At 38.2% G+C, this 16,727-nt stretch overlaps 2 protein-coding genes across 6 annotated transcripts; both read right to left on the bottom strand.

Annotated features, from left to right (window-relative positions):
• Positions 1 to 2,098: 2,098 nt before the first annotated feature.
• Positions 2,099 to 7,047, bottom strand: LOC306864728 (kelch-like protein 34). Its single transcript, XM_079408921.1, has one exon. The coding sequence runs from the start codon at positions 5,052 to 5,054 to the stop codon at positions 3,291 to 3,293; it is 1,764 nt and encodes a 587-aa protein (XP_079265047.1). The 5' UTR covers positions 5,055 to 7,047; the 3' UTR covers positions 2,099 to 3,290.
• On the bottom strand, positions 5,745 to 16,348 carry LOC306864729 (small muscular protein-like). 5 transcript variants are annotated; one of them, XM_079408923.1, is made up of 6 exons: positions 15,700 to 15,818; positions 14,261 to 14,643; positions 12,036 to 12,100; positions 9,849 to 9,935; positions 8,865 to 8,999; positions 5,746 to 8,370 (listed from the first exon to the last, which is right to left on the bottom strand). In XM_079408923.1, the coding sequence occupies exons 3-5, from the start codon at positions 12,072 to 12,074 to the stop codon at positions 8,874 to 8,876; spliced, it is 252 nt and encodes an 83-aa protein (XP_079265049.1). In that variant the 5' UTR covers positions 12,075 to 12,100; positions 14,261 to 14,643; positions 15,700 to 15,818; the 3' UTR covers positions 5,746 to 8,370; positions 8,865 to 8,873. The 5 variants fall into 5 exon arrangements, with proteins under 5 accessions (XP_079265051.1, XP_079265049.1, XP_079265050.1 ...); XM_079408924.1 differs by having other exon boundaries at positions 14,261 to 14,442; XM_079408925.1 differs by lacking the exon at positions 14,261 to 14,643 and having other exon boundaries at positions 5,745 to 8,370; positions 15,700 to 15,864.
• Between the last annotated feature and the right edge of the window lie 379 nt (positions 16,349 to 16,727).

The raw sequence follows: 16,727 nt of genomic DNA, 5'->3' as shown, positions 1-16,727 counted from the left end.
GACTTATCCGTATCGGCCACTTTTTATATACCAGTGCATCTCCAATAATAATAATGCTTATTATTATGATTATTATGATTATCATGCATAATGTTTAAGTCCTGTGGATCTATGAGTTTTTAAACATTAATTTTAAGTGAGTGTTAGATGACACTGACTTACAATTATGTTGTAAACATCATTTTCTACATATAGTGTGGTCCAGTGCCTTGTCCCAATTAGAAATGAGTCAAAATAATTGAATGTGGTAATTGACAGAATGCTAAAATTGCTGTAGATAGCACTGATCTTGTATTGAACCTGGAATATTTCTGTGCCTGTGCCGTGAACACTTCTCGACAGAGCGTAACGCCTTGCCAAACTCTGATGAGCATTCAGTGAAGTGTGTGGGCTTTGATTGGTAAAAAATTGCACTGGCTCCATTATCCAGAAGCAGCATTATCTCTGTAACTCGAGTCAAATTATGGAAGTTCTCTCTTCACTACGACTTCCTGATATTATGAGGTGAAATTATGTGTCGTCTCGCAAATGAGAGTTCATAATCAAAAACAGATTTACACGTGATGTTCCTAGCACAAAGATTTGCATCCTTGAGTGAGCAGGGACGGCACTTACAAGTGATTGCGTATCCGTGCACAAGGTGTGCCATTAATTTTTAATGCTTAATCTCAAATAAAGTTTTATGGACTATTGTGTTAAATTCAAAACATTTAGGAGAACTTGAAGGATATGTTATGTTTCAGTATTGTATACCTCTGTTTGGATTCAAATTTTCCGTTTCTACAAACAGTGCTCCTAGTTTAGGGACATTTATGTCAAGACAAAAGTGAGTTTTTATGACAGCCGTGGTCATCACGACACATCGCTGGTCTCAGCCCAGGGACTTGCCACACGGCTCGGCCGATCAAAGCTGTTGCCCGGAACTCACCCCAGCATCTGTCAGAAGCAGCAACTCGACTCCTGAAATTACATGTATGTCAAAGTTCGGGAGGTCGTCCATCTTTATAAACTCTCAGCAAAACATCTCTTGCTGCATGGCTTGTAGATACACCACAGTCACATTTGTTTTTGTTTTTTTTGTTTCTAAACCGAAGCTGCCAAATGATTTAATGTCAGTGTTTCAGCTGTCAGGAAGGCCGTGCAAACCAAGAAGCACTCAGGCGCTCAGCAGGCACAAAGATGCTTTATGTGAGATTTTTAAGAACATGCTGAATGTTCAGAAAAGAGTTTATTGTACTGTATGATAGGATGTGTATTATATGATGTACATTGACATTTCAGGTATGACATAATGGAGCACATTTCATTCTGTATGTAATCTAAGACAATATTAGCTTGATTTTGCCTCAGTGAGTGACTCAGGTGCTGATGTGTCCATGGGAATCATGGGAATGCATTAGCTCTTAGAGAAAGTGATTACCAGTTGATTTAGAGCTACTAGAACGGGTGTCTATTGGTATTTTACTTTAGTAATATATCAAAGTTATTCTTAATTTAGTGAAAACCATGTTATGTGTCTTTAGAAGCCCATTTTTTAACACAAAGTTGTTGTAAAACATTCTAGTTCATCAATATCTGTGCTGCTGCCTGTCTTATTATGAGTAGGGCATGTAATTTGGGCAGTGCAGTTTCTTATGTGTTGTGTTTAGAGTACAACCTGGTAAAGTTTACTTTATTTATTACATTATTTAAAAAGAGACTTGTTGCTTTCTCCAGATTTCAGTGTGGTTATACCTAGAGTCAATAAACTTTTATGGATGTAATCATGCTTTATTTTTTGCATTTGTATGGATTTTTTTATATGCTTGATATTTACACTTAAATTAGGCTCGAATTTTGAGGCTGGTGAATCCTATAAGTTTTTATTCTAACTGGAGAAAGCTGTCTTTTAGTATTCCCATTCATCAATGGAAGTTTCTCAGCTGGCATTTCCAACCTGGATGTTGCCATCTTTGGCTTAAAGGTGAGTGCCTGACCATAAACAATCGCCTGAGAGCTCGGCAGCCTGTCGAGCAATGAGTAAGGCACCTTTCTCCAATTAAAAATAGGTTAAAAATAGTAAATATCCTAGAAAGCTGTTCTTTTTTTCTTTCAGAAGCTTGCTGGTTTCCATGCTGTTCAGTGAAGGTAATGGACTCAGCTTACAAAAATAAATGGAGATGAACTGTTGGGTTTGTTCCGAGTCTTGGGTTGACAATGGGTTTCCTTTCTTTGAGCAGTTCAGATGGGAAAATCTGATTTTCTAATCAGCAATAGAATAAACAGCAAACCAGGTTAGGCTGCTCATACTCAAATCTCACCAGTTTTCTATTATTACCAGCAAATTTGTGTTCACAGTGATTAATAAATTAGTACAAAAAAAACCTCACAAGCTGCAAAATACATTTTTAGCAGTAAAATCTTTTATTTATGCTTTTTCGTCTTAGCTACTCATTTGCATTGATTCATTTGTAGAATTATGTCAACAGTATTCATTTTACAAACTCAACATATTTATTATAACCCAGAAATGGTTACTACTACATCTAGAATTATATATTATGACATATATGATTAGGTTACGATATACATGCCAGCCTAGTTACTGCTACGGATCTCTCTGTTTTACAAGATTTCTGCTCAACTACTGTATTTGCAGTTCACTTTAATTTACATTGGTATTCTAATGACACTATATTATCTGTGATGAGTAATCTAGATTTCCATGCATGGCCTGAGTTGTCAGATATATCTGTGACTATGCAGTTTTGTTTATCATTACCCACTAAAAATCTCCTCATCCTCCCTCCTTTGGCTCATCTGCATCCCACACACACTCAATGATCTTGATCATTGCAGTGCCAAATAGTCAAATCTTGTCCAAATTTGTCCTTATCTAGATTACTTTTCAATTTGTTTGTCTGTCCTTTCTTTACGCCTTTCAAGATGCAATGACCAGAGTGTGCAGTAGTTCCATCCTTAGTTTCGTTCTTTTCTCCGGTGGCCTTAGAGGATCTATGCCATTTCTCAGGACAACGTCTTTATGACAAGCCATCTATCAATGTCATGACGTTCTCTACCCTATTCATAGTCACCTATTTTCAGGATTTCCTTAGTGCTTGCTGTAAAACATTTGCATTATACCCCACCAAGGTCTTCTATATCTGGGTATATAGAAATCCTGTTTTCCCTGCCACTTTACAATCCATGGATCCATGACACAAAGATAACCCCTGTCCTTCAACTCACTCTGCCCCATGACAGCCATCTGTTTGTCTGTGTGTATGTGGGATGGTGTTTGTAATTGACTTTTAGGTGTCCGGAGGGTCTTGAAGAGTCATTATGGCACACTGAATCCCACACAAGGGTCCTGGCAGTTTACACACTTCTCTCCAGGCATCATATTCCGTGTCGTACTCCAGCACATTTGTTGTACACACCTCCTGTCCTTCCTGCCATTTTCTCCCCCCGAACATAAGCAAACGTCTGCCCCCTGTAGCGGTCAAACCATAGCAGAAGCGGTCATTCAGTAGGGGCTTTAGACGAGTCCACAGGTCTTGCTCAGGACTGTAGCGTTCAATGTCACAAAAGGGCTCATGCATTCCCAAAAAGGTGTAAATTCTTCCCCTCACTGTTGCCATGTGGTGGCCAAATCTGGCAATGGACATGTTAGAACGTTTCTGCCAGGCATACCCTTTAACGGCATTCAGAAACAGCACTTCTTTGCTACTCTCTGGGTTGTTGACGTGGATTCCGCCTGAGATGTAGATTCCTGTTCCAATAGTGGCACAGGCATGCCCATGAACTGAATACGGTAGGGATACGCCACTGCGCCAGCACCCTTCCCTCATATTGTACCTTTCCACAGATGACAAAGCAGGCTCACCACTCTGGCCCTGTCCTCCGATAGCAAATATAACACCTTCCATCACACAGCAGGCAAACTGTGCCCTCTTCTGCAAGAGTGGTTCCATCTCCTCCCACTGCTCAAACCGTGGATCATAGCGCCACACCTGGTCAGTTACTGTCATCACAGCACTCTTCTCATTCTCCTCATCCACGTACACCACCTCACCACCTAGTACGAATAGGAAGTTCCCAACAACGCATACTCCCTGGTGCTGTAGCTTACTTGGCAGGGTGGTTGATAGCGGCTGGAATTTCTTACTGCGAGGTTCGTAGGTTAGGATCTGATTCTGGGGCCTGTTTGCTTCTGGTCCTCCTCCCACCAAAACAATCTTGCTCTTTGTGGCTCTTAGACTGGTGTGGACACTTTGTATTAGAGGTTGTAGGGGACCCTGAAGGTGGTAGTTAAGTGCTTTCTGCACTACGCTGCGGACGAAGGGTGTACGTAGAACAGGTTTAAGTGCACTAAGTTGAGACAGCTCTTTAGGTGGAATCAAACCAAATCGGATCCGACTAAGCAATGCATTACTTTGCAAGGCAGATTGTGGGTTGCACTCTAGCCAGTCTAAAACCAGCTGCAGAAGGTCTATTTCCTTCACTCCCGGCATCTCCTCAGCTACGAGCACATCTTGCAGAGAATCAATGTTTAACTCCATTAGCTCAGCCTTGTATTCCTCAGATGTAAGTATTCTGCACATGTTACTGCCAATAAAAGAGTTACTGTCATCGAATGCTTCAGAAAGGCCGTAGCGAGCTGCTATGTTAGCAAAAAAGCAGCAGTTGTCAGGAGCAATGCTTTCAGAGATGTACCGAGTGCAAAGATCCACAGCATGGGTGATCTGTAGATAGCAAGCAGCCTGTAGTGTGACCTCCAAAGTGGAGGGTGACAGTGAGATCCATGAGGTGTAGATGAAGTCCAGAATCTGCTCCAGGCCCAGAGATGACAAGGCTGGCAAGCTGATAGTACGAGCACCGGATTCCAGAGTGTAGTCCTGAAACACGGACCAGAAGTAGTCGCTGGAACAGGCTAGCAAAGTGCGATGAGCAGGGAACTTCACACCTTCTGCCTCCAAAACAACATCACACATTCGACCCTCCAGACGCAAGCTCTGGTACCGAGACAAAACCCCTTCTCCATGATTGTTGCTGAGCATCAGGTAGTAATTCATCACTAGAAGAGAAAGGGAGAGAGATAAGGGAGTCCAGGGAATTTAGGACTGAATAAAAATAAGACAAAGCACAAAAGGAAGAGGAAAGAAAGAGAAGGAGGCAGAGATGGGTAGGTCGACTTGCTCCTGCAAAAGTTGAAGAGATTAAAGAAGACCGAAGAAAATAGAAAGGTCAGTACACCAGCCGCTGTTGGGATGTGGTCCATGACATCTGCAGGCATCAAATGCGTAAATGCAAAGGGGAGGGTCAACCATTTCTCCTCCACCCAGTGGGCAGACAAACCTTTTGCCTCAACAAGATAGGCATGTGTTTTCTACCAGATCTCTAGAAGGGAGGGGGAATGATGAGCAGACATTTGGGGCCACGGGGGGTAAACACAACTTCAAGCTAGTTGCCCTTTCCATTTAGCTAGATGGGGACACTGAGAGCGGGAGGGATAAGGCTGGGGGTTTATTATGATATCCAGATCTGAGGTCATCTCTTGATAAATAAGGGAGTTAGTCAGCACTGTGGATTTCTGTCTGTCGCCACCAGAAGCCATATCTCACCAAGGTGACAGGAATAGAAACTCAAGAGTTGATCAGAGGGACAGTCAGGACACAGTCTTGCCAGAAAAGAGAAATGAAATTGCCTAGAGGACAATGAGAACCATAGGGAGATTATTCAGTCAGGAAGACACAAAGACAAATAAATAAAGATTGTTTACAGTGTGCAAGTGTGATTAACAGGAGAATACAGAAATTGACTTGTTTATGTTGGCTAGATCACTGAAGAGCGAGGTTGATTTATTGACTTGTAGTGTGTAAGTGTGATCCACAGCGAAAAGGACACATCCCAACCTCGTGAACATCATACCCTTCATCCTCCCTGAATAGCTGCTGGCTCAGAGCTGGGATAGGGCAGCATCATGCTAGATTAAGGGGAGAGGGTATTAAATATAAGAGCGAGGGGTGATTATGATAGGGCTTCTGGTTCCATTCTCACACACTCTGCACATGATCACACTGGTTTCTCCACTGTCTAGAGCATTTGTAATACAACACATCTACGAGGTAATTGGTAACTGGAGATACTTGTGAATGCACTCGCACTCAAGTGCAACTGCAACAGGTCATGATGAATCATAGAGGGGCGTGCTTGTGTGTGTGCTACTTGTGTCTCAAGGAAGTGATTCTGTAGACTCGCTGTTTGTACTGACAAATCATGTGCTCACCTTACAACCCCTTTGGATTCTCGCTTTAAAACAAGTAATGGCCTTTTAGGGACCTTGGTATGTCTTTCCACTCAAGCTCATTGTGTATCGGTGGATATATTTAAACGCACATTACAACTGCAGGGGTCTAAATTAGATGCATTAGGTATGCCGCACTTTTTATATTTCATCTACAAAACCAGACTCCACTTCATTGCATGCTTGAAGATCTTTTGCAGGATCATGCTCTCTTCCATCTATAAATATTATTTATGATCAACAGTTTTACATCTGATGAGTTTTTTTCATGCATTTAATTGCAGATACAACTGATTTATGTGTTCAGTCACTTTCAGGCACTCTCTGGTCTCCCTGTTTTGACCCTTCAGTCCAGAATTCTGTCAGACCTGAGTGGCATTCTAAATATAACAGTGTCTGTTCTCCCTGTTAGGGGTTTTGTTTGGCTCTGGTGGTCATGGTGAACTAATTTGATATTATCTGGTGTACATAAGGCTTACAGGTGAGAAATTCCTTTGAATTAACACACATTTCATTGATATACAATCTGAAATGTATAATGGAAAGCATATTGTAGCAGAGAAGAAGACTGTATCAAGAAATCGACAGACGTTTAGGTATGCTGAGCTTCTCGGTTAGAAGTTTTAGAACTACAGGCTCTTTCTGCATTGCATTGTGGGGAATTAATGAAGGCTTTGTTGATTAGTTAGACAGCTTCTCACTCTCTCTGTGTTCCAGGCACCACTGCTAGATGCTTAATTAAAATAAATTCCATTCCAATTCCACATGATTGATAGGTCCTGTTATATCAATGTACTCACAGTCTCTCATTCTCTCAACCAACTTCATGAGGTGCATCCGCAAGCTTTTCCAACAGGTTTGAATGTATTTCAATGTACACTGGACTCTTGTTGGTTGCTTGCCTTTCACTTCATGATCCAATTCACAACATACATTGTTTCAAAGCAGCCTTACAGAAAATGAAAGAATGTAGACAATTCATCTGAATAATATATGCATGTGTTTCCCAGCTCTCAATGCAGACTGACTCTCATCTAAGGAGCAATACATGATCTTTAATAAGGACACTTTCACTCAAGGTCATGACACCTGCTGCTAGTAAACTAGATCATAGAGCAGTACAGACGATGTGATTTACAAGTGAGGAGACAAGCAGCTTTACACTGTTAAACTGATCCCAGTTTATGTACATAACAAACCGATGGTGCTGCATTTGAAATCCAGTTCTATTTGTTCAAGGATAACAAGTGCTGGCTTCCTCCTACAGGTTTGCTCTTGGAGAGAACGTGAAATCATGTTTTATTATGCAACAGCCTACTCATGTACTGCAACACACTAGTACAAAGCCATAGATAAAGAAAGAGATGTGTAGGGAGTGAAAACAAGCCTGTAGCATGAGGTGTTTTAAGTAGGGCTGTCAATCGTAGGAAACTTAATCAAATTAAATGCATGACATTCTGACTAATTAATCAAATTTATAGCAATTATTTGCATATTAATCTTCTTGACATAAAATACATTAAAAGAAAATTGATTTTATGGTGTCACATTTGTTCGAGTTGTTTTAAGACACAATCTGGCTTTTTTTAAAGGAGAATGGAGGACTTTTAAGATGAATCATACTAGCTAATGTCTTCAGTCTCATATATTCTGTTTTATGATTCATTGATGGTAGTAGGAGAATTCAGAACTTCTATAAAATCAAAATATAAAGGGATAGTTTACTCGTGAGGGTGAGTAAATGATGACAGAATATGCATTTTTTGAGTGAACTATCCCTTAAGTTGAACACACAGTGCATTTTAAAACAAAATACAGAATAGCATACAGTGAGGTTTAAAAATTGGTGACCTATTTTAGACAGACTAAACCCTGGTTCAGAGCTTCAAGTTGCTCAATTCCCATCAGTCTTTGCTCTGATAGAATCCACCCCCTTGATTATTCCCGGGTCAGTAGGTAGTGTCATCATTAAGGCTTGTCGTTGATTCCTTTGCGACCGATTCTCTGGGAATTGGGGTAAATACATGAACCTGATTGGATGGAGATAGTAACCAAAGCCTTGGAAAAAATTGGGGCGGAGTCACCTGGGAAATTGAGAAGAATTAGTTAAATGGGTTCACTGGCATTAAAAACATGTATAATCTCAAGGTAGTTTGCTTAGCAAATTCTGTTTGTATTTCTGCAGAGTGGGTCACAGAGCATGTTGTGCTCTATAATTGGGAGGTCTGGTGAGGCATGCTGGGACTGCACACAACAGACGGACTTTCACTGCCCCACTGATCTGTGGGGTATTAATAGAGCCTGATTCAAGCTCATACCCCTTTACACACTCCAGCACTGACATATGCACACTAACTTACTTTTACAGCTACTGACACCATGTGGTCATTTGTGTGAACAGCATGGAGCCTTTCTAGATGATTTCAGAGATGTGACGCATTTAGAAAACGATTGCTCTTTTGTTCCTGCTCGTATTTGTGTGTGTGTACATAAGACTGACAACCACCAAAGTTTTTTGACTAACCAAAAATGGTAGACGGGAAAAAAATGGGTGTGTATATTTGACTGTCAGATTTACCTGTGTTGTTTAGTCCTTGGTGACCCATCTGAGTTCACTCTTTACGTTCTGGAGCTCGGAAAGGTCGACGGCGGGGCCCGGTAGTTTCACAGCACCAGGCAGGGCCTTTTTCTCCTCTGGAGTCACTGGGGAGGCCTATGAAACCAATTGTGAGAGATATTACTGAGTGGGCCTCATATTTGGGGTCATATTTTACTCTCAAAATAAAAAGGAATAAACTTCATTTTAAATAAATAAATAGAATTTAAATAAATAAAATTAACAAATTAAAATTGAAATGAAAGCTTATTTTAGGTGCACAGTGTGATATTAATATTGTTTTCTGACATTTTGTGATAAGCAAATTTGCCATTCATTCTTATTTAAACTTTTTTTTTTTAAAGTTCTGTGTTTTTTGTGATTAAAAAACTATCTTAAAGCAGATCTAAGCATATTTCTTATTACTAAATATAAGAAAAGCATATTTAATCAATTTATAGTACTTGTAATTTAAATAAACATTGCAAAAATTGTCCACACATTACATCAATTAACCCATTAATAACAACGTATAACATCTGTCTGTTGCTATTTAGTAATAAACTTCATTATTCTTCATTACTGTGCGCAAAAAATGTGTATTCAAATAGTTTTTTTAGTACTTCATGATAGTAATTATGTTGATTTTAAAACATTGTAACAATATTATTATTTAAAATAATATTCTAATGAGAATCATCACTAGGAATAATGCAGATCTGATAAATAATATCAATTCTATATATTACAGAATTGGATATGTTCATATTGAAAAATGTAATAAATTAATAAACAAACGTGTGTGTGTGTGTGTGTGTGTATGTAATTGAATTTTTTTTAAATGGTACAAAAATAAGCCAGCTTTTTTTTTTTTTTTTTACTTACATTTAAATGTGATCTGATTACAATTGTCTCTATTTGTGTCTAATGTGTGTGGATGTGAACTTTCTTCCAACAGAATCTGACCTCTTCTGCATCTACTGTATCTTCTCTCCTCTTCACAGGATGTCCCGCCCCAGGACGCAGAGCCCCCATTGGAATATTAAGGTTGGCCTTGGAGACAGACAAGAAAATCCAATGAGAAGTTTACCATCGCTGCTACACCTCACAGAGCGCTGATGTGAAACTAGCCCTGACACTGCTCATTTCCTCCTGCAACCGCGCCTATAATCCAATCACCAGAGTACCAAAGTCATTTAAGCTCACGTAATATTGTGCAATGGTCAAGCGTAGTTGTCGAAACCAAACCTTTCCACAAAACCTGCTGGACGTGTCTTCCTGCTGGAGTTTGTATTTCATAAAGAGCAAAGTGCCTGTATGAAAATGAGCAGTGGTCAACACCGATAAAACAGTGAGATGACAGACACCCTTCTGTTTGCTGAGGCCCGACGCAGACAGCCTGTCTTTTTTAGTCTGGTCTTTATCATGTGCCGTTTAAACGCAGCATGTATTATAAAAAGAAAGTCCAAATATGAAAATGTAAATGTGTTTATAGCTTTACATTAGAAGGAAAGTATATGGATTGTTGCCACATCTCTTCTCTTAGATATTATTATTGTGGTTTTTTTCTCATCCATCCTATTATTTTGGTGAATCTCACAAAAGCATATCACATTTTACCCCAAAATCAAAAGAAAATAATTATATTTAGCATAAGTAGAATTATTTTCATGAAAATTAAGCACATTATCCCTAAAGTTATTAATACTGTTATCCAACGGTTTTATTTATTTTGTAATAATAATTATAAATATAAAATAACATAAAATAAAATATCATATATTTTCACATAAAGAAGTGATTTTGGAGGGGAAAATGTTTAATAATAATAAAAAATATTTTTTAATTTCCACGTAGAACCGCAAACATTTTTTTCAATCTTTTTTTTTATATAAAGTATTGTCCTGCTGTATTGGTCACACAAGATCAAACACTCAATTCAGGTACAATTTTGCAATTCAGTGTTTCGATTAGAACATGTGACGTCTCTCAGCCAATCCCGAGCGCTTATAAAGATTTGGCTTTACTCCAGTTTTGCATGTATTTCATGGTCCAGTACATCAAACCCTTGAGTTTCTTCTCTTTTTCACTCTATTTCCCTCTTTCATTTCTCTGGCTTTCCATCTGTATGGGCTGCTGGATGAAATCTGTTTGTTGGCTGTTTTAGGCTGTACAGTAGTGACCATGTGTTCCTGTCTTTGCATGCATGACCAGTCTTCCTTCTATCTGTGCTCTCTGACAGACCGTATCCTGAATCTTGTGTATGATTGGTCTTTTTTTGGATTCATGTGTATATGGAGAGTTTTTAGGGAAAGATAAAGGTGTCTATTTTTGACTGAAGTGTTGAGTGTTTGTAAAAATTGTTCTCTACACTGTGGTGAACTGTTGAAAATCTTTCTTTCTGTCTAAGTTATCGCTCCTATAGCCAGATGTATAGTTACAGGTGGGAAAGTATGTGAACCCTTTGGATTGCAGCATAAATTAGTCATAACGTGATCTGATCTTCAACTGTCACATCAATAGAGAAACAAAAAAAGTATACATTTTCATGTCTTTTTGAACACAAAAGAACGTTTGATGGAGGTTTATGCTGCCAAAGGACATTTAACCAGATATTAAAACATACTTTCACATACTTTTGCCAGTGTGTAAAATAAATACATGAAAAATATCGTTATTTGCGACTTTGTGCAGACTTCACTTTCAGATCACATTTTCACCAATTTATGCAAAACCACAGAGTTTACATATTTTCTCTTCAACTGTATACTGATAATAAAAAGGAAAACGGCTGTAAGGACTTTAGTTAAAGTGTACAAGTCTATTTTTATATCAATTGTTTCTGTTTGGATAAGAAATGTTTTCCTACCAAGAAGAAAAATGCTGGAACACATCAAAACCATAATGTATTTCATGTACTTGTGAATGGCCTTGTGTGAGTAATGTAATGCAATGTACATTGAAATGTGTTTTTACTCGGTAGGAACTGGCTTTTCAGATTAAAATATTTAATGTTGACAAGTTTGAGTGTTTTGAGCAAAGAAAAGCACACTGGGAACCATTTGAGTGCCAATAAAATCAATACAGAAATTCAAAATTCACACTGTAAACTCTTCTTAAATTCCATACAAATAAAAAACACACAATACTCACTTGCAGGGCTTTTACATTGGTCGACGGCTGTTTAGACATTCTGTGCAGTTGTGTCCTCGTTCCTGCTGTAGAAAAGATAGAAAGAGACTGAATGCATTGATCAGATGGACAGACCACCCCACTGTGGGTTTTAATGCATGTATTTCGTCTATAGCTATGTGTATGTATGTTACAGAGAGCCGGGGAAAAGTAAAGCCCCCCTGCAGCTCTCAGGTGCTCGTGGATAGTCTTTCAGTTGCTTAGTGACTCCTGCAGTGAGGAGCAGGTAGCAGCTCTTACCCCTGAATCATTTATGTTAACATGGAGAGAACAGGGCTGGGATAGCACACACCTACACACAATTTATACTGGATATGAAACATAAAGTGGAATATCCACTGATATTGTAAATGAATAAATTGCTGCTCATTAATAGCACAGGGAGACTTGAGAGTGAAATAATCAGATATGCTTCATTCAAGTAGGAATTCTGTCTCAGATGATTCTCCAAACACTTTATAGGATCAATTCAAAGAGAAACAATTAGAGTTTGTACTGAACTTGTGTATTTTGGTGTGCCTAAGCTTAGTTGGTGACAGTTCAGATCACTTTCTTAAACACAAGATTGCTGAGTTTTTATTTTAAACAGGTTCATCTTTGGGTCTCATTCCTGTTTAGAAGAAAAAGCAGCATTTCCTAATAATGACCTGGAGGGAAATTTAAAAAGAAGACATTTACATACTTGCCAACACAAACCAACACGGAAACAAACACATTTCACCTTCACATTTCAAGCAGAGGAGAATGCATGTTGAATGGCTCATTTTGTGTCTCTGACAGGAAGCTGTTTGGAAATATGTAAAATCATCCAGTGTCGTAATGAACACAGTTGTAGGCAGATGAGTTTTGATTATGTGCTCGCAGGGAGCTTTCTGCCCGTAATTTGCCCGTAACTTCCCGCTGAGAACACCTGGGATATAAGAAGAATCCTCCTGAGTAATACAGCCAGCATGCATGGTAATGCATCTGCAATAGTCATATCAATACTTTCTGTCTTTCAATATCCCTCTCCTTTTTTTAACTTAATACGGGTCTCGGTGGGGCAGCTAGGATTGGTAGGGTTCACAACCTTGGCAACCGTAACCAGGGATGTTATTTGCACATCAACAGCAGTGCATTAGTACTAGTGGTGTGGAGTCACTGCTGCCGAGTATTGAGCTAAATTTACTTTTCAAAGAGCAACAGAGCAGCTGTCCAACACTCCTCCAAAATACCCTTCTAAAACTCCTCAATGTCCAAAATATCAGTAAAAGATTAAACTAAATATACTGTCAATATCTAAAAAAAAAAAACATAACTGAAGCATAAAACTAGGACCACATCACCTCTGGCAAAAACAAATGGTTTTTTAAGTTTCTAGATTTATTACCTTCCATCTCAAACTCTAAATTTAACCATCTACAGGATCACAAACCCCACCAGATCCTGAAATCTCACACTGAATATTGCATCTTCAAAAACTCCCACAATGGTTTCACAGGCACAATTTATTTGCATTAAATTCCCACTATGACTGGAAATCTCCCAGATGTTCTAGACCTTTCCAACTGGTCTGACAAGATTTTCTCTTTTAGTAAAAAAAAAAGTTCATTTGATATTCAAAACGTCCAAAAAACAAGTCAAGAATGGTTAGTTCATCAGATTCATTGAATGTATTATTTGGAATAACACAGTTTATTATGTAAATCATCAAACGTCATCACAATCCTATGTTTAGATTGTTCTGCACCAAAACCACAAGACAGATAGAAACAAATATAATTTACATGTGTATCAACACGGAATGCTAATGCTTATGTAAAAGTACAGTTACGATTCATATTAAACAGGCCTGTTGTTTTAGAGTGTGTTATGTAGGCCCGAATCCTGCCAGAGGCCTGAGTCATTATCACAGAGTCCCACGCAAACAAAACATATACATAAATCATATGAAATTAGTAAGAATGAGTGTACTTTTTGAGAAAGCTACAGGAAAGGTCAATCTAAAAAGGTCAAACATTGAAATGTTCTGATTTAGACAAATTCTATTCGTCTCATTATCATCACAATACTATTTGGCATAATTTACCTAAAAGAAAAGCAGTCTACTATATTTTTTGTGATCTTTAACACTGTTATAGTTTCACACACATCCACATGAACACAATCACATATACAACCTCCCGCTGTCCTCAAAAGTCGCATACCTGCTGGCGTAACAGTAAACCGCTGTTCCCCGCTGTGAGACAGACAGGACAAATACCAATCTTTCTCTCTCTCTCTCTCTTCTGTCTTTCCCTTAATGGACTAAAGCGGTCTTGACTTCTGTGGTCCGGTTCTGGTTCTGTTCAACACCTTCTCTCTCTCTCTTTCTGTCCCTCACTCCAGGCTGTAGAGGAGCAGGGGATTCCGCTCATATCTGGGATTTGTTCACACTATAAATAGTAGTGTGATACACAGAGGGGACCTGCTTTCTGTCCACTCTGACTGTTCACTTTACAGAAGCTATATATGATCCATTATAGCCTCATTCACAGTCCTGTTACTATATACACATGCAGTGGGGTCCAAACATCTGTAAAGTGAGAGTCTGGGATTCAAATTGTAATTTAAACATGGAAATAAATATGTTTTGAGTAAGAATATTAAAATGAATAATAAATATTAAGCACTATTTCTGTCAAATTTGTGACCCTGGTCAAGTAAATCCTTCATACAAACGTTAAGATTGTTTTGCCTCCATTTAAACAAAATGGTCCTCGGATCATTTTCAAATTATGATGGGAAACATGATTATTTATGTATATAAATAAAATTATTAATTTATATTATTAAAAACTTGGCTAAGATACTAATAATATTTTACACACATTTATTTATTTTTATTTTATATACATAAAATATTTATTTAATATAAATATAAACGTGAAATATGAAATACAGAATCTAATAATAATAATATAAAATATTAGTTTTTAAATATCTATATAACACGCACATAAACATATATACATACATACAATAAACTTATTTCATATTTTTTATTTTATAATGCATTTTATATTAGAATTATTTTAATATAATTTTTTTTATTAATTATTTATTTATTTAGTAGTAATATGAATAAATGTGCCTAAAAAATCATATTCTGCATATATCATATATGTTATTCAATTATTTATAAAAACAAGTTTATTTAGATTATTAATAAATTATTATATTATAGTATTATATTATTATAGTAATTATATATGACAATATATGGAAAAATACATCATGTATTTTATATTAATTATATTAATAAATAAACTTAGCCTAGTCATCTTAGACCTTTTGGACCCCCGATGTGCCCACCAGAAACACAGAATTACAACAGCATCGATTTAAAATTAAAAAATTTGTGTACAATGCATATTTGCGTATATGTATAAATGTGTGCTAAGTGGGTATATTTAGGAGACCTAGATCGAAATGTCCTCAATATGGCTGAACCTAAGAGAGATTGTACACATTACAGCATCACTAAATCACATAATGAAAATGGAAGAAAACAGAGAGTTCAGAAAGAGTGACTGGTGATAGATGAATAGACTTTGACCTTTGCACGACACGGGACACTGATATCATGACCTCTTTGTGCCCTTACCTGTTCAGCTGCCAGCGTGAGGTCCACACCTCCTCACTGCTTTGTGTTCTTCTATGATGGCCTGTCAAAAACCCTGCCTGTTCTCTGTAAGGTCCTCTCCTGCTCTCTTCCACGCAGTCAGAGAATCACTGAGCGACAATACTTATTAAGACCATGACCTAATTTAGGCTCCAGCACGCAGAGCCCAGGGATACATCTGATTGGCCCCCGGTTTGACATGACGACCCATTCCCAGAAGTAGCAGCTCTGCCAGTTTAGAGGAGTTTCAGATCTTAAACTAGGCAGATTTTGACCCACAAGCGGACAGGTATAAACAAATGATGTTGCACATAATTTCACAGGAAAAAAAGATTTCTTAAACAGAACTTGGTGCTATAGCGACACCAAAATCATTGGGTTTGAGTGCATAGACTGGTGTAATGTATACTTCCACTCGCAAAAGCGTCTGGCAAATGCATAAATGTTAAGCGTTATTGAGTCTAATGCACTAAACTAACTATTTGAAAGGCTAAATATCAAACTACAACCATAAAATGGAAAATTAAAAACTGTTAAAGCATCTTCTGTCCTTACCTGGAGCCACTAGGACTTGATGTGTGATCCTGCTCACTCAGTTCCTTCACTGCTGAGTATAAACCTGTACTGGAGCTCAGAGCTGATGGGGAAGGTGTCCTCTATAGACAGCAGAGCTATGCAAATCCTCACCTGAATTCTCCTCCCTCTACCTGGCATCACAAACTTCCTGCTCATCCTGACAGTCAGCACATATACTACAGGTCAAACGCCTGTCCTAGAATCCTTTTTAATGTGCATGTAACATTTACATGCAAAGATCCCTTTACAGTGCGACTTGAAAGTGGCTAAATTCATGGTTGGCCAATGCAAATATTGTTGAATTTCATTAACAGGTAATAGAAGGTGAGTGGAATATTAGTAGCCTGACACTGTCCTTTCAGTGTCTGTTGTCTATTTTACATGAATCCCTCTTTATGGGCACATGGCATTATGAAACCAGCGGCGTCCTCTCT

The sequence above is a fragment of the Barbus barbus genome (genome assembly GCF_936440315.1).
Source record: "Barbus barbus genome assembly, chromosome: 46".
In the NCBI taxonomy this organism is placed as follows: Eukaryota; Metazoa; Chordata; class Actinopteri; order Cypriniformes; family Cyprinidae; genus Barbus; species Barbus barbus.
The sequence above is the reverse complement of the archived record's forward strand: the minus strand, read 5'-3'. Positions and strand labels throughout refer to the sequence as shown.

Bases quoted from the DNA above. Each gene is read 5' to 3' on its own strand.
- LOC306864729 (XM_079408922.1), bottom strand. From the start codon at position 12,838: ATGAGCCATTCAACATGCATTCTCCTCTGCTTGAAATGTGAAG. The intron at 12,101-12,795 runs GTGAAATGTGTT...TCTTTTCTACAG, and splicing joins CCTCTGCTTGAAATGTGAAG to CAGGAACGAGGACACAACTG. The intron at 9,000-9,848 runs GTCAGATTCTGT...TTGGTTTCATAG, and splicing joins ATACAGTAGATGCAGAAGAG to GCCTCCCCAGTGACTCCAGA.
- LOC306864728 (XM_079408921.1), bottom strand. From the start codon at position 5,054: ATGAATTACTACCTGATGCTCAGCAACAATCATGGAGAAGGGGTTTTG.